Source organism: Tupaia chinensis, unplaced genomic scaffold (genome assembly GCF_000334495.1).
Source record: "Tupaia chinensis unplaced genomic scaffold, TupChi_1.0 Scaffold000198_1, whole genome shotgun sequence".
Taxonomy (NCBI): Eukaryota; Metazoa; Chordata; class Mammalia; order Scandentia; family Tupaiidae; genus Tupaia; species Tupaia belangeri.
In genome coordinates, this window is record NW_006159673.1 from 1,851,296 (window position 1) to 1,875,211 (window position 23,916).

The 23,916-nt window shown below is 54.3% G+C and overlaps 1 protein-coding gene across 1 annotated transcript in view; it reads right to left on the reverse strand.

Annotated features, from left to right (window-relative positions):
• The window catches only part of ADCY10 (adenylate cyclase 10), an 80,856-nt gene that overhangs the window by 26,564 nt on the left and 30,376 nt on the right, over window positions 1–23,916 (reverse strand). Inside the window, exons 12-19 of the mRNA XM_006147039.3 lie at window positions 21,880–22,069; window positions 18,477–18,532; window positions 12,093–12,246; window positions 9,050–9,242; window positions 8,549–8,635; window positions 5,638–5,912; window positions 3,690–3,826; window positions 1,443–1,571 (exon numbers count right to left, since the gene is read on the reverse strand). Of these exons, the coding sequence (XP_006147101.1) occupies window positions 1,443–1,571; window positions 3,690–3,826; window positions 5,638–5,912; window positions 8,549–8,635; window positions 9,050–9,242; window positions 12,093–12,246; window positions 18,477–18,532; window positions 21,880–22,069 (1,221 nt within the window). The remainder of the gene's footprint in view (window positions 1–1,442; window positions 1,572–3,689; window positions 3,827–5,637; window positions 5,913–8,548; window positions 8,636–9,049; window positions 9,243–12,092; window positions 12,247–18,476; window positions 18,533–21,879; window positions 22,070–23,916) is intronic.

The following is a 23,916-nucleotide window of genomic DNA, read 5'->3' on the forward strand; positions in this document are numbered from 1 at the left end:
GCCTGCCCCACCTGCAGGTCCCGTCCCCAGACTTGCAGCCCAGCTAAGTGAGAGCAAGCACACGTTGGGCATCCACTCAGACGGGGTTCTTGTGCTGGGAGCACCGGGTGCAGGGGCCGATTCACCAGACAAGAGGAAGACGGGTTTCATGGGGCCGTGAGGGCATGGGGGAGAGGCCACATGGGCCCCAGCCGTCCACACGGACCGGCCTTTCCTGCTCTGTGGACCGCCCCGCCCCTCCAGCTCCCGCTCCTGGGCGCTCCCAGCATCAGGCTTCCCTCTTTTTTGCCCCAGAGTCGTTCTCTCTCATGACACACACTGTCCTCTCTCTGTCACAGCCGAGAGTCAGGGAGTTGACGGTCCCACCCCCACTTCTCCTCAAGGCTTGGTGTCCCGGCTCACGTGCCTTCACGGACATCCTGACTGGGTGTCCTTCCATGGGGGACAAAATCTGGCCTTCCGACTCTACCCACAGAGTGCAGACAAAGCCAGGCTATGTGACGTCTTCTCACATCAACAGGCCCGGGAATGGACCCGTCTGAGACAGAAAACCTTCAGGTGTCCCTGGGTCACCTTTCTAAGCATCCAAGCCACCTATGGATGGCATGCAGCAGGGCATATGCCAGGACACTGCTTGAAAGCCATTTCCATAACAACCATAATGTATCTCTGACGCAGACCCTTGTCCTTGCCCTCCTATAAAAGGAGCTGGCAGAGGGGCCGGCAGGTGGCGTGATGGTTGGGGCGCTGGACTCCCACATGGCTGACTGCGGTCTGAGTCCCGGACCTGGCGGCTTGCTTTCTCACTTTCCCTTTCTCTCTTTCTCTCTCCCTCTCTGGTCAAATTAAATAATAATAATAAATAAATAAAATAAAATAATCCTTAAAAAAAGGGAGATGGCAGAACACAGAACATCCCAGCATTAAAGCGTCTCCCTCGTTACCGGTTTCTGCTCAGCTGTAAGCATACTCTCTCTGCAGGTGAATGAGCCTCTGTTCACATCGGGCCCAGAGATGCACCTGGGGAAGGTGACTTCCCATTGGGAGTAAGAAGCCAGTCCTCAGGCTAGCAGGTGGTGTGGTGGCTAAGGTGCGGGACTCCCACGTGGCCAACCGCGGTTCAAGTCCTAGACCTGGCGGCTTGAAAGTCAGAGCAGATGCAGTGTGTGTGTGTGTGTGTGTGTGTGTGTGTGTGTGTGTGCCTAAAATCCGGAGAGGAGAAGGGACTGAGGGGTGGCTATGCCCCCAGGGGATGATTTCTCACTTTCCCTCTCTCTGTCTCCAGTAAATGCACACCCCCCTGCAAACCTTCCCGCTGATGGGGCACCGTGACACGCACACAGACACCACTACCATCATCCTCTCCTCTCTCTGGTCCCCATCCTAGAGGGAGAAAAAGGGGGTCCACGCGCTGGAAAAGGAGCACCGTGCTGAACGCTTGCCTTTCAGTGAGGCCGGCAGTGACAGAATTCTCAGCCTGACGCCGCTCAGGAGGCCGCAGATGTCCTGGGCTTCGCCCTCGTCGCTGAGCGTGAATCTCCTTAGCTCCACTGTGGGCTTAATGAAGTTCTCTGGGGGGGAAGGAACAGAGGGGACGGTGAGCACCTGGCCAGCCCTGTGAGCTCTGACTTTGCTCTCCGAGGTGAATCTCAGCAAGGAAGAGCAGGCAGAGGGGAGAGCTGCAGGCAGACGGGACAGCTGCAGGCAGAGGGGAGAGCAGCAGGCAGAGGGGAGAGCTGCAGGAAGAGGGGAGAGCAGCAGGCAGAGGGGAGAGCTGCAGGCAGAGGGGAGAGCTGCAGGCAGAGGGGAGAGCTGGCTCATAGCTAATCCACAATTCCTTGCTTTGAGTAAAACTGATACATGAAAATCTTAATTGACTCAACCATTTAAAAAATCACTCAGTCTTACAAAAAATCTGATTAGGAACCAGCAGTTAGCGTAATGGCTATGTCACTGGACTCCCACGTAGTGGACCTCGATTCGTGTCCCGGACCCGGTGGCTTAAAACTCACGCCGGGCGTGTGTGCGTGCGTGCCCAAGAGCCCAAGAGGAGAATGGAGGAGAAGGGATTGCGGTGTGACCATCTCCCCTGGGGGGTGATTTCTCACTTTCTGTCTCACTCTCTCTCTCTCTGTCTGGCGCGCGCACGCGCCCTATAGCAAAAAAACCTCTCCAAAAAAAAAAAAAATCTGATTCACAGTCAGATGATCAAAATGTGTGTGTATTCACATACCCACTCTCAGATACAAACCCCTTTATTTAAAAAAAATTTGCTAGAGAGTGTGTGCACTCGCCAGAGAGAGAGACAGGGAGAGTGAGAGTGCACCGCCCCTGGGGCATGGGCCCTACCAGTGTCCTCTCTCCCATCATTCCTTACGGGACCTAGGCCACGCGCAGCCTGTCTTCCAGCTGCTGGGTCCAGGGCTCCAACTGTGCAGTCAGCCACATGGCATCTGCTGTGACCACCATGCCACCGGCTGGACCAGACACAAACCCGTTTTGTACCACATGGTGACCATCACGGAGAGAAATTTTGGGGCTGGCCCTGGAGCCTGATGGTTAAGGGAGCCAGATCCCACATGGTTGACCGTGCAGTTCAAGTCCTGGCCCCGGTGGTTTAGTAAAACACACCAGGTGCCTGCGCGTGTGTGCCCCGAGTCCTGACAGGACGGAGAAGTGCAGAAGGGACTGCAGTGACCACGCCCCATGGGGGTGCTTGCTCTCTCTCTGTCTATCTCTCACTGGCGAGTATGTGTGCCCTCTGGCCATTTTAAAAAGAGAGAATTTTTTTTAAAAAAAGAATGATTTATTTATTTTACTTTATTACCTTTTGATTAATTAATTATTTGTTTCTTTTTTTTTTTTTTTTTGAGAAGTTTTCTGCTACAGGGCCTGTGTGCTTCGCAGAAAGAGAGAGAGAGATAGAGAGACAGAAAGCGAGAAATCATCCCCCAGGGGGGATGGCCATGCCGCAATCCCTTCTCCTCCATTCTCCTCTCGGGATCTTGGGCACACATGCACACGCGCACGTGCCCGGTGTGAGTTTAAGCCGCTGGGTCCGGGACCTGAACCGTGGTCGACTACATGGGAATCCAACAACATAGCCATTATGCTAACTGCTGTTCCCAATTCTTTCTTTATTTTTAAAATGTGCTATGGGGCACATGTGCTCACCAGGGAGACGGAGAGGGAGAGAGAGGGAAAGTGAGGCAGCGGGGAGCCCGTGGGGGGCGTGCAGCACAGCAGGGGAGCCCACCAGCAAGGGGTGCAAACCAGAAATCCCCATAGGGGCCTGTTCCCTCTAGCTTTAACCCTCTCCTGGCGCTCTCACCCCGCCCTCCAGGTCCCAGCCTCCCCCTGCCCTCCACCCCCTGTAGGTCTGTGTGGGGACCTTGCTGACCCTTCACTCTAAGCTAGTGATTTTCCCTCTGGAAAAGGAGAAATTTCATCTTTCTAGATAACATCTGAGTCTCCTGGTTCTGTGCCAGAGGCCCCTGCATTCTCTCCCCTTGGTCATGGGGCAAACGTTCCCGAGCCTGGCCCAGTGAGCTCCGGGCTGTGTTAGATTCTCTTCTGTTCTGGAAGGTCAGGTCCAGTTTTTCTTGCCTCCCTGACTCTCTGACCCCGCAGGAGGCAGCTCCTGAAACAGCCCAGGGCTGAGGAGGTGGGAGGAGCCCGGAGGGACTTACTGAACAGGTTTTTCCAGGTCATGTAGGTCTTCTCCTCGTAGTCCGACCTGTGGAAGGTGAGCACGCCGTGGTGGTTGAGGTTCTGGAGCAGCTCTTTACAGTAATACGGGATGCCGCCACTTGCCTCCGCCAGGTACCTGCCGTGGGGACGGGCACGAGGCAGCCGCTCACGATGGAGAACCGCCTTTCAGAAATGATTCGTGTCTTCCGCGCCACTGAGAGCCCTCGTTTCTTATTTTCCTTCTGTCTCAGTTTGTTTTCACTATTTAGGGTTGCTTCTTTCTTTCCTCTTACTTTTTGAATTACATGAAACATTTCTATCTTTCCTAAGCCAGAGCTATATACTAAGGGGCATCCTTGGCCTTCTTTCCCTTTCTCCCCACAATGGTGACAATTTGGATCATTTATAAACAAGTATGTGCTGGGACCAGCAGTTAGCATAATGGCTATGTCGCTGGACTCCCACGTAGTTGACCGCGGTTCGAGCCCTGGATCTGGTGGCTTAAACTCACACCGGGTGCATGTGCGTGCATGCCCAAGATCCCAAGAGGAGAATAGAGGAGAAGGGATTGTGGCGTGGCCATCCCCCCTGGGGGGTGATTTCTCACTTTCTGTCTCTCTGTCTCTCTCTGTCTGTCTGGCGAGCGCACGTGCCCTATAGCAAAAACCTCTCCAAAAAAAAATACAGTTATACATGTGTGTATATACACACATAGGCATATGTGCACATATATGACATACAGATGCCTGCAGCAATACATGTATATGGATGTACAGGCATATATAGGTATATATGTGTGTGTATATATACATATAGGTTATATATGTGCGTGTATGTAGACATATAGGTGTATATGTGCATGTATATACATATGGACATATAGGTATCCGTGCATGTATATGGAGATATAGATATATGTGCATATATGTGGATCTGTAGGACATGTGCACGTATATGAAGATACAGGTATATATGTGAGTGTATATGGACCAAAGTATACATATGCACATATATGGAGATATAGGTATATATGTGCATATATATGGACCTGTAGGTATATATGTGCATATATATGGAGATATAGGTATACATGTGCATGTATATGGAGATATAAGTATATATGTGCGTATATATGGAGATATAGGTATATATGTTCATGTATATGGAGATATAGGTATATATGTGCATGTATATGGAGATATAGGTATATATGTGCATGTATATGGAGATATAGGTATATATGTGCATGTATATGGAGATATAGGTATATATGTGCATGTATATGGAGATATAGGTATACATGTGCACGTATATGGAGATATAGGTATATATGTGTGTGTGTATACAGACATGTGTACATATAAGGGGTCTTCAAAGAAATCATAGAAAATTCACATTACAAAAAAATACATGGATTTAAAATTTTTGCACCAAAACAAACTTGTACTGTAACCCCCTCTGCCCATGAGCTTTCTGAAGTCCCATGTATGTGTGCACGAACATGCGTGCATACATGGAAAAAGAGCCACACATTCATCCTGGAGTGTTTAAACAGGACTTTGTCCAAGATATCCTCCTCCCGGAACAAGGCGCCCCCAATGGCCAGGACAGTCACAGACGCCATAGGGGCTGAGAACACTGCGGGGCTCAGGCCCAGGCTCCTCCCAGGAGGAACCAGCGCCAGCTCCGGAAGCACTCATGGGGAGCCAGCTATGCCCGGCAGATGAAGGCCACCAGAACACGCCCCGCCTGCCGCCACTCGCCCCTGGTGACGTGCCCACACGGCCCACACGAAGTGGGCACACCCACACAACCAGAGGGAAGGTAACCCACGAGGCACCGAATGGGAAGGTGCGACAGGGACACGGCTGGGGCGAGGTGGAAGCCCAGACACGGGCACTGCGGACGCCGGGCCGGCGCGGCCCCAGGCGTGGGAAGGGGGCTTACAAGTCCAGCTCCTTGGAGATGCCGCTCACGCTGAGGTCCAGGCAGGCTTTGCTGCGGATGTCCTTGGGCTGTATCGTCCCCAGGGCGATGTAGGTGGTGTGCCTGTTCTCTATGACGGCTCTGGCGGCTGCACACGGGGCGTGCTCGAAGGGGGAAAGGGACATGATGATGAAGATGGGAAGCGTTCGTATGACCCTCTCCATGAAGACCCAGGAGGCTGAGTCCACAAACTGGGCCTCGTCGACAATTAGTATAATCCTCTCTTCTATCACCGTCTGGACAGGCAGAGAAATGAAGAGCAGCGCGGTGAGGCTTCCGGCTTCCCTCCCTGCGTGGCCGTGCAGGCCTACCCTCACGCCCGTGTCCCTCGGGGTGGAGCCCGAGAACGTGCTAGCCCAACCGCCTTCTTCCCAGTGATTTAGTGCTGGGAGCTGCGCAATCCGGGCAGCCTCTTCCCTGGTCAAGCCGTAGCGTAACGATAACGCAGACCTGTTGACATGAACGGGGCTTTACTTCAACGTCGCGCGCGACCCGTGACCTAACAACACTCGCCAGGTGACCCGCGAGTCCTGTCGATCCACTGACAGATGCAGTCCTCCGGGGATGGCCGTCTGACGCCCGCTCAAACCCCACGTGCTCCAGGTGCGCCCTGAGACCCGCTGAGCCCAGGCAGCTGCAGGGCTGCCTCGAGCTTGCCCTGCTCCGGCTGCGTGAGCGCGGGTGTGCCCCACTTGAAAAGGCCACTGCCCGCCTCTAGGCAGGCCAAGGGACGCACTCCTCGTGGAGCAGTTACTGTGCATCTCCCGGGGGGCCCGGGTCTCGGAGACACACGTGGTCAGATGCAGAGTCCATCACCTGCAGGCAGGCCCTGGTGTCCCGGAGAAACCGCCTCCCGGCTCTCCCTACCCCCGACAGTCTGGCTGCCTTTTGGTTCCGTCTGAGCAGGGCCAGGGTTAGCCCATTCTTCCCCTCTGTGCTTTCATTATTTTAAACTGCGGGTGTCATCAGATCGCCACTGTGAGGGGCTACCCTGCCTCATGTCACAGAGACAGTCAGTCGGCTCCCTCAGCTCCTACCTTTCTTTCTTCCCTTCTTCCCTTGTGTAAGATTTCTGTCACAGGGTGCATGAGCTCTCTGGAGACAGAGAACGACAGGGAGACAAAGTGAGAAGGCGCCTGCAGGGGGCGGGCCATGCTGCAACCTTCTCCACTCTCCTCGCAGGACCTTGGGCATGCATGCACATGAGACCCGTGTGATTCTCAAGCTGCCGGGTCCGGGACTCGAACCATTTGTCAGCCACGTGGGAGTCCAGTGCCTTAACCACCAGGCCACCTGCTGGCCCTCCTTCAGCCCCTTTCTGTCGCCAGATACTCGGTCCTTCGCTGGGAACAAGTGCCTTAATGAGAAGGTGGCATCATACTGTTTGTTGTCGACTAGATTCTTTAGGAAGACGGGGCGGGTAGAAATGCGACTTTTACTCTGACATTGGCGAGACAGCGACTCATCTATGAACCAAGGAGACTAGCACAGGGACGACACCCCACGGACCCAGGACACCTGAGGCGCACCCGAGACCCTGACCAGCTGGAGGGCGGGGACGTGGTGTGGTGAGAGGTGTCTACGGTACCTGTCTCCCTGCCTCTTGCAGGCTCTCTCATGAAATAAGCAAACTTGAAATGGGTTGCTATGTCTCCTCGGCATCCGGGCTGCTCTGGGAGGTACGCGTTCCCGGCAGTCACCTGCAGGGTGCTCCAAGCACAGGGCTTATCTGGGAACCCACGGGAACAGTCCAGGAGACGAGCACCTGAACTAGGGCAGCAGGGAGGGGGTGGGGGTCCCCGAGACAGCCCCAGGTGGAAGGAGCAGGGCTTGGCAGCCTGTGAGGGACGCAGTGAAGAAGTGGGGTCACTCTCAGAAATGACTCCACCACAAACAAACCGAGGTCAGGAGCAGGGTGAGGAAGAAAATGAATTTGGCTCCATGGGACCAGCAAATGGCGTAGCAGTTATGTCACTGGACTCCCACGTGGCCGGCCATGGTTCGAATCCTGGGCCCAGCAGCTTGAAGCTCATGCTGGGAGTGTGTGCATGCGTGCCCAAGACCCTGGGAGAAGAGATCGCGGCGTGGCCATCCCTCCAGGGAGTGATCTCTCACTTTTCCTCCTACTGGATCTCTCTCTCGCTTTCTCCCTACACCCCACCCAGGGAGTGATCTCTCACTTTTCCTCTTACTGGATCTCTCTCGCTTTCTCTCTACACCCCACCCACTACTAGCACATGCACCCTAAGGCAAAAATAAAAAAAGAAAGAAATGAATTTGGCTTCAGACCCTGAAGTCTGTGAGGTGGTCAAGTCCAAGGGAGAGGCATAAAATGTTCTTGGGAACATGGTTCTGGTGCTTAGAAGAGAGGCGGGAGCTGGGGTGTCAATCGGTGATTATCAGCATGTATGGGCAGTTACTCAGAGCGCGCGCACATCGCCGTCCGTCCGTCTGCCACGAGAGAGGCAAGTGTCCCGCGTGTGCTCTGGTCATTTAGGCCGTACAGTCCCCCGCGTGAGAGAGAACAGAGGGAGTTCAGAGAGGCTAAGTCACTTGCTCCAGGCTACTCAGGCCTGGGGGCTCAAGCCACGGTAGTCTGGCCGCAGATCCTGCAGGCATGACCGCTTCAATATAGCGCATCTCCTACGGAGGCCTGGGAGAGGCTGGACTCAGCCCTCATGTTTAATGGGCTCCTTTCCGGTGGAAATTCTGAACAGACTCTCACGGAAGGGTCGGGGAGGGTGAGGCACTAGGGCGAAGGTTTCACACACTTCCAAACTTCTCGCCAACACAGCCTGCACCCCTCAAGCCACCCGGCTGTGTGACCATTGCCCCATCCCTCCGACCCACGCTTGACCACAGACGCTCGTACCTGCTCTAAGATGTTCATGAACAGTAACTCCAGTTGCTCCTGCTTCATCAAGGTGCTCATCTTGGAAACTTCACGTGAGAACGGGAACTGTAGGAAGAATTATGAGGGTACTGGGTATGGAAACAGAGCAAAAGGAACCAGCAGCTGTGTGACTTCAGGAAAATCCCTTAGCGGTCCTGTGCCCTAAAATCCTCGTGTGTTATGCGTGCGTGGCCCCTGCCAGCTCTGAGGCCGTTGCACCTACCCGAGGCAGGAGAGCCCGGACGCTGTCTGCATCAGCAGCGAGCAGAGACAGGGCAGCTGGGATGGGAAGGCAGGGACGCAGGGCGGCAGGTGCGGTTCGGACATCCCTGAGTGCGGCATCGCTAGGTCTCAGGTTTGTGGACGCACAAGCACGGGAGCCTGGGGCCCCCTCCCTCAACCTGGATACCCCGGATAAGAACAGAGGGTGAGGAAGGCCAAGAGCTCCTGGGCCTCCTGCACAAGCCGGGCCTGCGTTACCTGGACGTGGAAAATGTCGTTGAGGAGGCAGAAGAACTTCCCATCCAGCAGCGCCCGGAGCTTGTTTTGCAGTCGGGTCTGCCGCTCCCTGTAGTGTCTGCAAGTGTCCAGGCCCAGCACGCTGGCCATGAGTATCTGGACCGTGTAAAACTTCTGCTCGAGGCTGACCTTAGTCAGTGCGATAGCAATCGTCCTGTTCGTGAGGAGATCGAGAACCGGAAGATGGGGCTAGCAGGCGGCGTGGTGGTGAAGGGCACAGGACTCCCACATGGCCGACTGCGGTTCAAGTCCCAGAAATGGCAGCTTGCTTTCTCACTTTCCCTCTCTCTCTCTCTCTGTCCCTCTCTGGTCAAATTAAAATAAAATAAATAAGTAAACAAAGTTAAAATAATTCTTAAAAAAAAAAAAGAGTTGGAAGAGATTTTAAAATGTATTTTCTGGAAAGAATAAAGGCTGAAGGCACGCCCTGACACTTGTACTCAGCCGTGACGGCAGGGGACCGGGGACGGGCGCTGTTCTGTGCCCCTCGCCCCAGTCCGAGCCTGAGCCCTGATGATGTGGCCTTGCTACCACTCCTCGGGTCCTTCCCCCACGCCCAGGGTGGGCCTGGCACTCACCCATGTGACCACTGCCACGTGTCACCTTCACAGAAGCCTGGAGGCTCTGGTAGGATGCACACCCTCTGGTGTCGCCCCGTTTCCTACAGGCACAGATCCGTGCCCCTTTTGGGAACATCGAGACCCTTCCTGCCATGCTCTGCTGACAACAGGCTGGCCAGAGCTCCCTGCCCTCGCCTGGCAGCCCCTCAGCCCTGGCACCTCATCACCTCCGCGGCCGTGCAGTCGCAGCCCTGGGGTGCAGGGCAGGGCTCCACACCCACTTCCTGAGCGCCTACTCTGCTCTTCCGTAGGTCCCGGCCACGGCCCCACCACATTGCATCTCTGCTGTCCCCTTCTCCTCTCCCGAGAGTGCTCCTCGAGGGCAGGGCCAAGACGTCGTCACAGCCAGGGCCCTGGCACTTGTCATGCGTGGGCTCATGCCACCCCAATGTTTGTGTGTTAAGGTCTGAGCTCCCCAGGACCTCAGAGTCGGACCTTACTACACCAGTAACCAGGTCATACAGGGGAGGAGGGGGCCTTACGCAAAAATGTAGACACAAGAACCCACAGTGAGAACGCCAGGGACGAGACGGCAGAGACTGAGTGAGGCTCCCGCACGCCAGGGGCACCAACGATCACCAGCAGACCACCAGAAGCTGAAGAGGCTTGGAAAAATAAAAAAAAAAAAAAAAGTAAACAAAGTTAAAATAATTCTTAAAAAAAAAAAAAGAGTTGGAAGAGATTTTAAAATGTATTTTCTGGAAAGAATAAAGGCTGAAGGCACGCCCTGACACTTGTACTCAGCCGTGACGGCAGGTGACCGGGGACGGGCGCTGTTCTGTGCCCCTCGCCCCAGTCCGAGCCTGAGCCCTGATGATGTGGCCTTGCTACCACTCCTCGGGTCCTTCCCCCACGCCCAGGGTGGGCCTGGCACTCACCCATGTGACCACTGCCACGTGTCACCTTCACAGAAGCCTGGAGGCTCTGGTAGGATGCACACCCTCTGGTGTCGCCCCGTTTCCTACAGGCACAGATCCGTGCCCCTTTTGGGAACATCGAGACCCTTCCTGCCATGCTCTGCTGACAACAGGCTGGCCAGAGCTCCCTGCCCTCGCCTGGCAGCCCCTCAGCCCTGGCACCTCATCACCTCCGCGGCCGTGCAGTCGCAGCCCTGGGGTGCAGGGCAGGGCTCCACACCCACTTCCTGAGCGCCTACTCTGCTCTTCCGTAGGTCCCGGCCATGGCCCCACCACATTGCATCTCTGCTGTCCCCTCCTCCTCTCCCGAGAGTGCTCCTCAAGGGCAGGGCCAAGACGTCGTCACAGCCAGGGCCCTGGCACTTGTCATGCGTGGGCTCATGCCACCCCAATGTTTGTGTGTTAAGGTCTGAGCTCCCCAGGACCTCAGAGTCGGACCTTACTACACCAGTAACCAGGTCATACAGGGGAGGAGGGGGCCTTACGCAAAAATGTAGACACAAGAACCCACAGTGAGAACGCCAGGGACGAGACGGCAGAGACTGAGTGAGGCTCCCGCACGCCAGGGGCACCAACGATCACCAGCAGACCACCAGAAGCTGAAGAGGCTTGGAGCAGCTCCTCCTGCCTCGAGAGGGGCCAGCCCCGCTGACACCCCGCCCTGGACTCCCAGCCCGCGGGACCCAGGCGGTCTATTGCTGTTGTCTGCCGCCCGGTCAGCCCTGGAGCACCGTCACTACCTTAGCGGACCCTGGGACATGTGAGTGACTGAACGAGTGAACACGTGACGCTGTGAGCCACCCCTCAGTGACCTGAGGATGTTTTACACGGGCGTCTCTCTGGCCTGGCACGAAAGAGGCACAGACACGCATCTGAGAACACCACAGTTAACAAGCACTTCCCTGCTGCGCTAGGCCACGGGGTGCAAGGCTCTGAAACAGCATGGTCTCCGTCTAGGCCACCGTCACGGTCATCGACTCTCACACGACCCACTCCCGTCAGGCTGCTAGCTGGATTGTCCCCAAGAGAGGTTTCGTGACTTCCCTCAGGTGAAATAGAGGACCAACACAAAGCGGGTCCATTCGCTCTGTCTCCCGAGGAAAGCCCAGAGACCTTCCATTCTCTCCCCTCTCCTAGGCCTCCAGGGTGTGCACCGCTGCCTCCCTGGCCAGCAGCCAGGTGGAGGGCCGTGGCGGTCTGCAGGCCCCGCCAAGCCCGGACCCCAGCCTCTGCGCCGGTTGATCCCCATCTGTCTGTGTACTACTCAGGACGCCTTAAACCCTAAAGCCCCAGCGGGCGCTCAGTCTGGACCTGCAGGAGCCGGCTCAGCTTCTCCGCTGCTCAGTCAGCACGCTCATCTAATTACCCACTTGGCGCGGGGCACCCAGCCAGGTAGGTCGTGGCTGCTTGACATAAAGCAGCTCTAAGGTCTCTGTGTTGGCGAGGGCTGGCGAGGCCGACACTCACCTGTGGTCTTCGCCTTGGGCCAAGTACTCGATCTCCATGAGTAACTCGCTTTTCCCATATCCGTAGCGTCCCTCGTACATCAGGACGCGGCTGTGGTTATATGTCAAGAACTCCTTCATGCCATTCCGGAAGTATCTGAGCTCCCTATCACGCCCTGAGTTTTTAAAAAGGGAGCAAACTCAGTCACATAAAACAGCCTAGAGACACGAAAAGCGCGCAGCGACACCCTAAGAACGCCCTTGGGACATCCACGGCGTTATTCGTAGACTTTCTCAAGCCCGTTTGTACTTTTTTAAGGAGATTTTTGCTATAGGACAAGTGCGCTCGCCAGAGACACAGAGACAGAAAGCGAGTAATCACCCCCAACCCCTGTAGCCCCAGGGGGATGGCCACACCGCAAACCCCTCTCCTCCGTTCTCCTCTCAGGATCTTGGACACGCACGCACACGAGCCTGGCATGAGTTTGAAGCTGTCCCGTCCAGGACTCAAACCGCGGTTGACTACATGGGAGCGCAGTGACGTAACCATTACACCATCTGCTGGTCCCACCTCTTTGCACTTTAAAGTTTACAACGATCTTTCTCTAGAGCGTCCTACTTAACAGCAGGGTCCGACAGCTTGTACTCAGTTACCACGAGTTACACGGAAAGGTATTTCTATAACCTTCATTATCGCGTCCATTCAATGATGTTGTCGAAAACGGAGATTCGTGAGATTGCGCAGCCAGGAACTAAATCTAACCCTAAAGCTTGTTTGCTTGTCCTTGTTCTTTTCCTTTAAAATGTATTTCTTCCGTGAGTGAGAAAGACAGAGGCTATGAGCACTCGCAGCCAGCTCTCCGTACTACAAACTCCAGTTCCCAGCTTCAGCCACCGGATCGGGCAGACGCACGCCTGGCACAGCCAAGGAGGTCTCTGCACGAAAACCAACAGCCTTCCCAGATGGCTCTGTCTCGTAGAGCCTCGTGTGGTTTGTTTGAATTTCAATTTGCTGTAGGGCAGATATGCTCACCAGGGAGAGACCGGAAAGGAGGGAGAGACTGAGAAAGCAGCCCCTGGGTGGGCGGTCCTGCTACCATCCCTCCTCTTCTACTCTCCTCTCACGGTTTTGGACACACACACACGTGTCTGGCGTGTTTTTCAAGCCACCAGGTCCAGGACTTGAACTGTGCAGGTGGCCACGTGGGATCCAGCCACCTTAGCCATCATGCCACCTCCCCGACCCAAGCCTTGCATCTCACCCTGCACTATGCCTGGCCTCTCCTTTTTCTTTTTCCTGCAACACACGAGTAATCTGTCGGTGATCGCATCAGGGAATGCATTTATTAAAGTGAGGTCCTGTACTGCACAAGTAGGGATAAAGTATTTGACTCTGTGATGGAGGAAGCTTGCCCCGGTACGCGAGGGTTACACTATCTCGGAGCTCCCAGACGCAGGATCAGTGACAGGACAATGCGGTTTTCCCTCAAAATTACAGAGGACATCTGTCCAAGAAGTCAGCTACATTCTTCAAAAGAAATTATGGTTTGTTTTTCGTTTTCGTTTTTTTCAGATTATAAAGTTAACACATGGGCCCAGCCACAATAGCTCAGGCAGTGGTGGGAGGCCGGGCCATAGGCAGGGCATGGGGCTGTGCTCCGGTAGTCCTGGCTGGCTGGGAGGCTGGAGCAGGAGGATCAGCAATAGCAAGAGCCGTCAGTGATGCCTGTCTCTGGGGGTCAGCAGATAGCATAGCGGTTACGTCACTGGACTCCCACATGGCTGACTGTAGTTCAAGTCCCAGACCTGGTGGCTTAAAAATCACACCGGGTGCATGTGTGTGCACGTCCAAGAGGAAAGGGATTGTGGCATGGCCATTCCCCCTAGGAGGTGATTTCTCACCTTTCCTCCCACTGTCTCTGTCTTTCTCTCCCCCACTCTGCAAGAGCACACATGCCATAAGAAAAAAAACAAAACTCTTAAAAAATGCCTCTCTCTCTCTCTCTCTCTTCTTCCTGTCTCTGCTCTCTCTCTCTCTCTCATTAAAACACAAACAAGGGGAGATTAGCAAGTGGCATGGTGGTTAAGGTGTTGAACACTCCCACATGACCGACCATGGTTCAAGTCCCTGATCTGATGGCTTGCTTTCTCACTTTTCCTCTCTCTCTCTCTCTCTCTGGTCAAATTTAAATAAATGAACGAATAAATAAAATTAAGTTTTAAAAATTCTTAAAAAATAAAACAATGAAGTCTAATGCATGCTCACTACAGTAAATATGGAAAACTTTAAAAAAGAACAACATAAATCACCTGGGGTCACAGCTCGGTCACTGCTATGTTCTCTGTGTGTTTTACATGCATGTGACCTGACACTTTGGCCGCAGCCAACACAGCTCGCTTCCGAAACGTGGGTGGGCAGGAGGGACCAGCCAGCCAGCATGTCAGAGCAGGGCACGCCTTCTGCCAAGGGCAGCCCACTCTGGAGGGCCCACTCTGTTCCCTCAGATGGAGCAGACGGAACCTGGACTCGGCCAAGGTCTCTGAGGGAAACCGGGCACGCTGCACTGAGCGCGGCAGAGCCCCGGCGGGCGCCGTGCTTCCCGGGTGTGGCTCTGCGGGAGCGACTCCGCACACACATTGCCGCGTCTGCTCCCTTTCTGGAAAACGCTTTGAGCTTCGTTTTGCGAGGTGTGCTGTGTTCTTCCGGGGCCTGAGGTCCTAGGACCTCGGAAGATGAGGCTCCAAAGGCCACCTTATTTTTTATTTATTTATTTTTTTAAAGAATTATTCAGGGACCAGCAGTTAGCTTAATGGCTACGTCGCGGGACTTCGCAGTTTGAGTCCCGGACCTGGTGGCTTAACCCCACGCCGGGCGCATGAGCGTCTCCTGGGCCAGAGGGCTCCGTGCCTGCACGTGGGGCCCACCGTCATCAGCACCTCCAGCACCTCCAGCGGGCTGGCAGGAAGGCAGGCCCCGGAGGAGGCTGCCCCGGGGTTTCTCCTCCATGGTCTGCAGGAGCTTGGAATCTGGGTTTAGGTGAAGTATTCGCTTGAAGATTCCAAAAGCCCCCGCATGCAGTGAGGGGGCATTTCTGCTGCCCAAGGTGACTGCAGTTCGGGGACGTCGCCTTCTCCGGGCTCTGCTGACACCCAGATGCTGGCCTGACACCCCTCCAGGGCGTGGGCAGAGCCTCCCTCGGCTCCCTAACACGGTTCCACCAGGGCTTCCAGGGGTGCTCAGGTCCAACAGGAGGACATCAGGAGCGGACCAGAAGCGCTGCCTTCAGGACCCCAGGCCGAGGGCCTTGCCAGCTGCTCCTCTCCCGGGCGCACCCTGGCTGTGGAGGTCTGCCCTCCTGCCCTCGGTCAGCATCCTCGTGAAAGGCTCCTACCACCGAAATCATAAACGTCGCTTCTGGACTGATCGGACATCACTTCCAGACTGATCATAGACTCAAAGGTAAAGGCAAAACGAAATTTCTCCAAGAGAACTAGAAACGGAAGCACAGAGCAGGGCTGAGAGCGCGGAGCTGGGCCACGGCAGCCTGGTGCTCCCAGCTCACTGCTCATCGGGACGAGAAAGGCCAGCACAGAGAGAGAAGGGGACGCCCCGGCCCAGCAGGGGCGGCGGCCCGCTCAGAATATAGAAATAGTTCCAAAGGATCTCTAGCTATGTATATTTTAGGTTTCCGCTGGAGAAAGAAACAGTCAAAGAACTAGTGAGAAATCCCCAGGGTAGGCCATGCTGCAATCCCTTCTCCTCCATTCTCCTCCTGGGATTTTGGGCACGTGGGTGTGTGTGCCCGGCATGATTTTCAAGCTACTGGGTCCAGGACTTGAACTATAGTTGACCATGTGAGATTCTAGTGCCTTAACCACCACCCCACCTGCTGCCCCTCCAGAAGGAGGGTTGTATGTTAACAACATGACCCAGAGAACCAGCAGTTAGCGTAATGGCTATGTTGCTGGACTCCCACGTAGTCGACCACGGTTCGCGTCCTGGACCCGGTGGCTTAAAACTCACGCCGGGCGCGTGTGCGTGCGTGCCCAAGATCCCGAGAGGAGAATGGAGGAGAAGCGACTGCGGCGTGACCATCCCCCCTGGGGGGTGATTTCTCGTTTTCTATCTCTCTGTCTCTCTCTCTGTCTGTCTGGCGAGCTCACGCGCCCTATAGCGAAAACCTCTCAAAAAAAAAAAAAAAAATACGACCCAGGTGAAAACTAGCTGAAAGTTTTGTACAGACATTTTATAAAAGACCGCGTCCAGATGGCCAGTAAGCATATGGCAAAGGAGAGGAAGGCCCGCTCGTGGCATGTGGTTGAGGCAGCTGGATCCCACGTGGCCAAGTGCACCGTGAGAGTCTGGACCTGCTGTTTTCCAAGGGCATGTGCGTGTGGCCTAAATTCTCAAAAGGAGGGAGAGGGGAAGAAGGGATTAAGGAATGGTCGAGCCTCACGGGGGTGCTTTCTCGCTTTCCCTCTCTCTCCCCTGGCGAGTCCATATGCTCTCTGGCAATTTTTCTCAAAAAATCAAAAGGAGCTAAAGCACATAAAATACCACGACACTATCAACAGGATTATTAAAATGATAAAGATGGGTAAAAGTAAGTTGGCCCCAAGAAAGATGGAAGTCTTGTATCCAAAGTGTTGGAGCATGTGTTCAGGTAGGACGAGAGCGGAGAAGCCGGCCATGAACGAGGGGTGCCGCTCTAGAGTGGGTAGCAGGGCGCGCCCAGTGTCTGTTAGTTACAGGATCACTCTCGACGTGACTCAATGTAATATAAACAAGATTATGATGATATTAATTAGTTAACTTTTTAAGAAAAGAATTGCTCTTAATAGTTTCTACCAAGGCATAAGATCGTGATTAGCAAGGTGAACTGTGGTCTTCTAGATTAGATCGTATTGAATATTCCAATTATCCCTACTGTTTATGTCCTGTCATGGATTGTCATCTTTCAGGATTCTAAATCCAAAACATTCTTTTAAAAACCTATAGAACCAGGAGTTGGCATAATGGCTGTGTCACAGGACCCGTTGGCTTAAACTCACGCCAGGCACATGTGTGTGCGTGTCCAAGATTCCCCAGAGGAGAATGGAAGAGAAGAGATTGTGGTATTGCCATCCCCCGGTGGGTGATTTCTCACTTTCTGTCTCTCTGTCTCTCTGGGTCTTTCTGGTGAGTGCACGCGCCCTATTGCAAAACTCTCTCCAAAAAAAAAGTAAAATAAAAAAAGAAAGAAAAGAAAAAACCTACCACACAAGTTTCTAAATAACAAACTTTGTCAACTCTATGTTAAAAAAAAATGTTGGCAAGGGTGAGTAACGACTGGACCTCTCCTGACGCTGTTGGCTAGAATATACATAAATGCAGCGATTCGGGAACACTCTTCGGCATTGCCTACCAGCACTGCGCCTCTATCCTGACAGTCGCATCTTTGCATTGCCCCCCAACAGAAATGCATGCACACGTGTTCACCTGGAGACTGGCGCAAGAACGTTTATGGAAGTATTATTTATAATACTTCTTATATTTATAAGAATCAAAACCTGGAAGCAATCCACGTGGTGTACAACAGCAGAATGAATTGCTGTGTTCATTTATTAGAGGTTTTTGTCTTAGGGCACTCACCAGAGAGAAAGAGAGAGAGAGACAGAGACGGTGAGAGAGAAAGAGAGAACTCACCCCCAGGGGGAATGGCCACACCGCAATCCTTCTCCCCTGGGGGTTTTGGGCACACGCACGCCCAGCAGTCTGCGCCTGGAACCGCAGTCAGCCACGTGGGAGCCAGTGAGGTAACTGCAGCATGACACCATTTGCTGGCCCTGATTGCTGCATAGCGGTAACGTTGATCAAATGGAACACTACACAGTAATGACAGAGGACGGATTCCAGCTGCAGCCAACACGGACAGACTTCATGTGTGGTCGGGGGAAGAAGCATATATAGAGCATATGTAATTACACAAGTATGATTTCAACTACGCATTTCTTTAATAGTGTATATATTTCTTTCTTCCATGGGGGTGGGGGGCATTCCCACCAGGTCTTCATGCCATGGCCCCGCCCCATACTCGGCCGATCTAGACCACAGCCACGTCCCCCGGCCTGCACAGGGCGACCTCGGGCGCACACTCAGGCCTCCCCGGGCATCCAGCTGCGTTCCCACTGTGCCACCACCCGGGCCTCCAGCTGCACACACTTACAACAGGTGCACAGGGTTGAGATGTTAGGCCTCTCTGGGGAGGGACAGCTAAGACAGATCACGGGGTTCCTGCTGCTGTCCAGCTTCTCGGCCCGGGTGGCGACTCTGCCATTTCACGATCATTCATTAAGCGGCCCCTTTCCATGGGCCTACGTTTCTGCACGTTCTGCTATAGTTAGATAAAGAAGGCCCACTACCTACCCAACAAGGGGTAACTCTCATTTCTGTTGTGGATGAGGTACGCCATACCAAAGACGCTGCGGAGAAGAAGAGAGACAGATGGTGTTAGACGTAAAGCGGAGACTGGAGCAGGAGTGACGCGTGCTGGACAGCCTCCCCCTGTCTCTCCAGAGTCTGCCTGATGGAAGGGCTGCGGGACCAGGGCGGGGAGAGGCCCTGGGTAACTGAGGCCCGACGACTCGCAATGTCCAGCGCTGCTCCTGTGATCTGCACGGGCAGAAGAGACCCAGACTCTGGCTGGGGACGTGGGTGTGCTGCCACGTTCACACCCCAGGGGGCCCTGCCGCTCAGACAACGGCTCTGTCTGCTTGAGCTCACGCTGTGTCCGGCAGTTCCGCGGGCTTCCCAAAGGCCGTTACCTTCTGTCTGACAGCATTAGAAAGACTCTTGGCTCCCCTTTTCAGATGAGGAAGCTGAGGCACAGAGGGGTGAACTGCCCTAGAACCCCAACGGAAGGTGACAGGAGGTCCTGATGGCCTGTCACCCCAGGCCGGGGTGCGAACACTGGCCCCTGTGTACTCAAAGGAGCTTTGCAGTCAGGTCAGAAGGCCCCGTTCTTACCACGCCTCTCCCAGCGCATACCAAGCCGCCATGTAATAGACAGCCGATGGCAGCTCTGCTGTGGGTTTGCTGTGGGTTTGCACACGTGTGCAGGCCCGTTGGACACCCTCATGCAGACTCAGTCCTGACAGTCACGGGAGTACAGGCACGGGGCCGGGGCCGTCCGGGTCTACGCGGGGACTCCCTGCACCAACGGCCTGGCCACTTCTCCCCCCTCGTCTGTGCCCTTTGCTATTAGCTAGCAGTGTGCTCCTGCTCGGGGCACGGCCTTGCCAGTGCTGTGGGCAGTGGGGCGTGGGCAAACGGGACACAGGATGCTTCTGCCATGATAACCAGCCTGCTAGAGCACGGGGCACACACACCCAGGCAGCCCTGGTTACCTCGGACGCCGTCCCGGGTCGGAGGCCGATCGTGCTGGCCCCAAGCCTGGGAGCCAGCCAAGCCCGGCCAAGCCCGGCCACGGCCCACCGTGCCACACATCTTTGGGAGCTAAATCCGTGTTCGCCGTGTCTCCCGAGGCCGGCGCTGCACTACTGCGGCAGTTTGAAGCTTGGTGGAGTTCTTACCAGAGACACGGCCGTGGACAAGCCATTTAACGTTTCTGAGCCTCGGGTTTTAGTTCTGTGATGGAGAGGATCCCGTCTGTGGTTAATAGTAAGGGCACACTGCGGGAACAGAGGTGGCGGGGAAGGTAGGCACTGGTATCCCACGTGGCTGACCACGGCTCAAGTGCTGGTGGCTTGAAAATCACACGGGGCCATGTGAGTGTGGGCCTGTGCCCCAAATCAGAGGGGTATGGGAGAGAAGGGACTGCAGCATGGCATGCCCCCGGGGCTGATTTCTCCCTTTCCCTCTCTGTCTCTGGTGAGTATATACGCCCTATGGCAAAAAACCTAGAACACTAAAAAACCAGAGTAACCCCACACACATCGTATATTTTGAAGTGAACTGTCTTGCATATAGTAAGTGCTCAGTAAAGATGATATTCATTCACTAATATGTGCAAACAAGCACCTCATGGATGACCTGCATGTGCCCAGAACAGTGGGAACCCCGGGGTGCGGCTAACGGGACGAACCACAGCCCTGATTCTGCTACCGGAGCCTTAAAACTTAGATCCTAGCTCAGGTCTAAGAGCAGCAGTAACCACTTCTGGGGCCAGGAGGTGGCTGAGGTGCTGGACTACCACGTGGCCAACTGCGGTTCAAGTCATGGAGCTGGTGGCTTGAAAATCACTCTGGGCACATGTGTGCATACATTCCTAAAGCCATAGAGGAGGAGGGATTGCGGCATGGCCATCCCCCTGGAGGGGTGATTTCTCACTTTCCCTCTCTCTGTCTCTCTCCAGTGAGCGCATGTGCCCTATGGCAAAAGCCCTTTAAAAAAAAGGCAGGGGAGGGGGTTGCAATTTCCTGCTTTCCACATTGTTCACTCGTCATTCGCCCATTCTGTTACTCCTCGTTACTGAAGGCCAGCTGAAGGCCAAGCACTGGGGACACGAGAAGGAGCGAGAGCTCACAGGGCAGTGAGGGAAAGCACGTGTGCTCAGGAACCACAACGCAGCATGGCGGGCGCTCGGCGGGCCAGGGCTGCAGAGTCCGACCAGGAGGAGGGTGCCGCGTGAACCTGGGACACACTCACAGAGGAGGAGATCCGTGAGCTGGGTCTCAGAAACTGACTGTGGGGATCCGCAGATGGTGTAATGGCTACGTCACTGGACTCCCACATGGTTGACCATGGTTCACGTCCCGGACCCAGTAACTTGAAACTCACACTGGGCCTATGCGTGTGCCCACCCAAAATCCCAAGAGGAAAAGGGATTGCTGCGTGGTCACCCCCAATGGGGGCGATTTCTCACTTTCTATCTCTCTGTCACTCTCTGTCCCTCTAGCAACTGCATGCACTCTATAGCAAAAATCCCTCTTTAAAAACAAAAACAAAAACAGGGACCAGCAGCTAGCGTAATGGCTGGGACTGGAGACTCCCACGTAGTCGACCGCAGTTCTAGTCCCAGACCTAGTGGCTTAAACTCATGCCGGGTGTGTGTGCGTGTGTGCCCAAGATCCCAAGAGGAGAATAGAGGAGAAGGGATTGCGGCGTGGCCATCCCCCCGGGGGGTGATTTCTCGCTTTCTGACTCTCTGTCTCACTCTGTCTTTCTGGTCAGCATGCACACCCTATAGCAAAAACCTCTCAAAAAAAAAAACAAAACAAAGAAAAACCAACAACGGACTGCATTCTCCCCAGTCCACCAGTGGTGGGTACAGTGAGGACAACCCACTGAAACACCTGGGGTGCGGGCACAGGAGGTGGATTTGGGATGGCAGGTGTTCCGTTACGTCATTCCACCATGAGAATGACTGGAAGCCATCAAAGGGTTTTACGTTCCAAGGTGACACTCATAAGTCTGAGGTGAGCCTTGAGGGAATGTATTTCGTTGAAGACCTTGAAGAGGAAATACCTCATACTCCAGTAACCCTGTCCAGGCCTGGGCATACAGTCTGCACCAGCGGTGAGTACGTCGTGGTGGTGAGCAGGACTGTCCGTGTGCGAACAGCTACCCCCAGGGGGACGACTCTTACATTCTAGACCTAAAGGCGGACTGTGAGCCCCCATTAAGCTGCGGTGTCATAGAGATGGAGGGAAGGGGAAGGACCCCAAAGTCTGTGCTTTGGTTTGGAGAAAGAACAGATTTTGACTTCGTGAACTGGCTCTTAATTTCAAATGGGTGACCGGTGGCTTTGCTGCCATAATTCCACCACTTCTTTAATCCAAGATGCTTCCTAGGCAAGGCCCACACTCACACTTTCTCGTTCAGGCCCAAGCACTGGTAGATCGGCCCACAGTCTCCGACGCCTTTCATGGCTTTCTTCGGCAGCTCTTTAAAGAAGTAGGCTGGCAAGTTGCTGCCGCTGTAGGTGACGGTGTCACAGCTCACAACCCCCGGGTAGTGCATCATCATCCTGGCCGCCGTGTTGACTTTCTGACCGATGACTGTAACAGGACGGGGACAGTCAGAGGGCAGTACGGCCACGGGCTGCATGTGGGCTGGCTGTCACGGGGCCTCTCATCCTGCTCTCCATGTCTCCCGTAGCAACGCACAGTCTGGCCTTCGGACCTGCTGGCTGCAGTGGGGTGTGCAAGAGTCGGCTGAGCTAGCCACTAGCGCAGAACCCGCCTCACCCCTCACCTGAGCGGCCATACGGGTGCACTGCTCGGCCAGGGAGGGCCTCAGGCATGGAAGGGTGTTGGCAGTGGATGGCTCGAGTCTGGGCACCCTCTTATCTGCTCCCGCTGCTAGGTGGCCACGCCTAGGTTAGGCTGGGGGCTGACTCTGGGGTGAGGTGCAGCTTCCTGTCTGCGTGCTCCTGGGAAAGCAACTTCCCTCGGGGACTTCTGAAGAGCGAGTCTCCGGGGCTGATGGGGCTGTGGATTGGGGGCAGGGACAGGCGACACCCCGCAGCTCACCTCTAACTACTGAGTATAAGTCACTCGACCTCCTCATGCCTCAGTTTCCTATTCTGTCTAACGGGGATGACAGCAGAACCTACCTCGGAGGGCACTTTATGAAGAGGAGTGAACAAATACGCACTTACCACTTCCAACAGGGCCTGGCTGCTCGTAAGCCCTTGATATCACTACTGCTTAAACACTGAACGTCGCGTTAACATAAGCTTGAATACTTCCGACCAAGACATTCCTTTTTAAACTGCGCATTAACGATCGATCTGACTACGTGATCAAGCTTGCTGTCATGAGTTTCTGCCTGCCCATCACCCACTCCGACAGCTGTGTGCCCGTACCCCATCCTGCCTCACCTTCCCTACTCCACTGACTCTCCACCGTGCATTATTTTAAAGACAGTCCCAGACAGGAAGTCATTTCAGACCTAAGTGTCTCAGCATTTTAAATGTGTTATTGCTGGGGCCAGCAGGTCCTGTAGTGCTTAAGGCACTGGACTCCCACATAGTCAACCAAGGTTCGAGTCCTGGACCCAGCAGCCAGAAACTCGCGCTGGGTATATGTGCACGTGTGCCCAAAATCCCGAGAGGAGAATGGAGAAGAAGTGATTGCAATGTGGCCATCCCTCCTGGGAGGGGGTGATTTCTCTCTTTCTGTCTCTTATCTCTGGGGGGCATGTAAACAAAAGAAAAAAAAATAGATACGTGATTGCCGAACAGGTTAAACAGGAAAAGTAGAGCCATGAAGTCTGGAGATAACATCTCTTTTTTTTTTTTTTTAAAGTCTTTGCCATAGGGCACATGTACTTGACAGAGAGAGACAGGAGAAGACTGAGAGAGAAAATGAGAAAGCGTCCTTGGGGGGTGGCCATGCCACTGTCCCTTCTCTTCCATCCTCCTGAGAGTTTGGCCATGCATGCACATGCTCTCAGCATGATTTTGAAACCTCCAGAACCGGGAATTGAACCACGGTCAGCCACGTACAAGTCTAGCGCCTTAACCACTATGCCACCTGCTGGTCTCTAGATAACACCTATTTAAGATGACTCTTGAGGGACCAGCAGGTGGTGTAGTGGTTAAGGCGCTGGACACTCCCACATGGCTGACCGTGGTTCAAGTCCTGGACCTGGTGGCTTGGTTCCTCAATTTCCATCTCTCTCTTTGTCTCTCTAAGGTAAAATTAAAATAAATGACTGAATAAATGAAATTAAATATATAATTCTTTAAAAAAAAAAAAAAGATGACTCTTGAGAGTCAGTATTTTTCAGAAATGCCAATGATCCTAAGTTTATGAAGCAGCCCCAAGCTCTTCAGCAGGTCAGAGTGAGACTTTGACGTCAACAGGAAGTTCCTAGGAAAGCCCCGTCCAGGAGCAGAGCC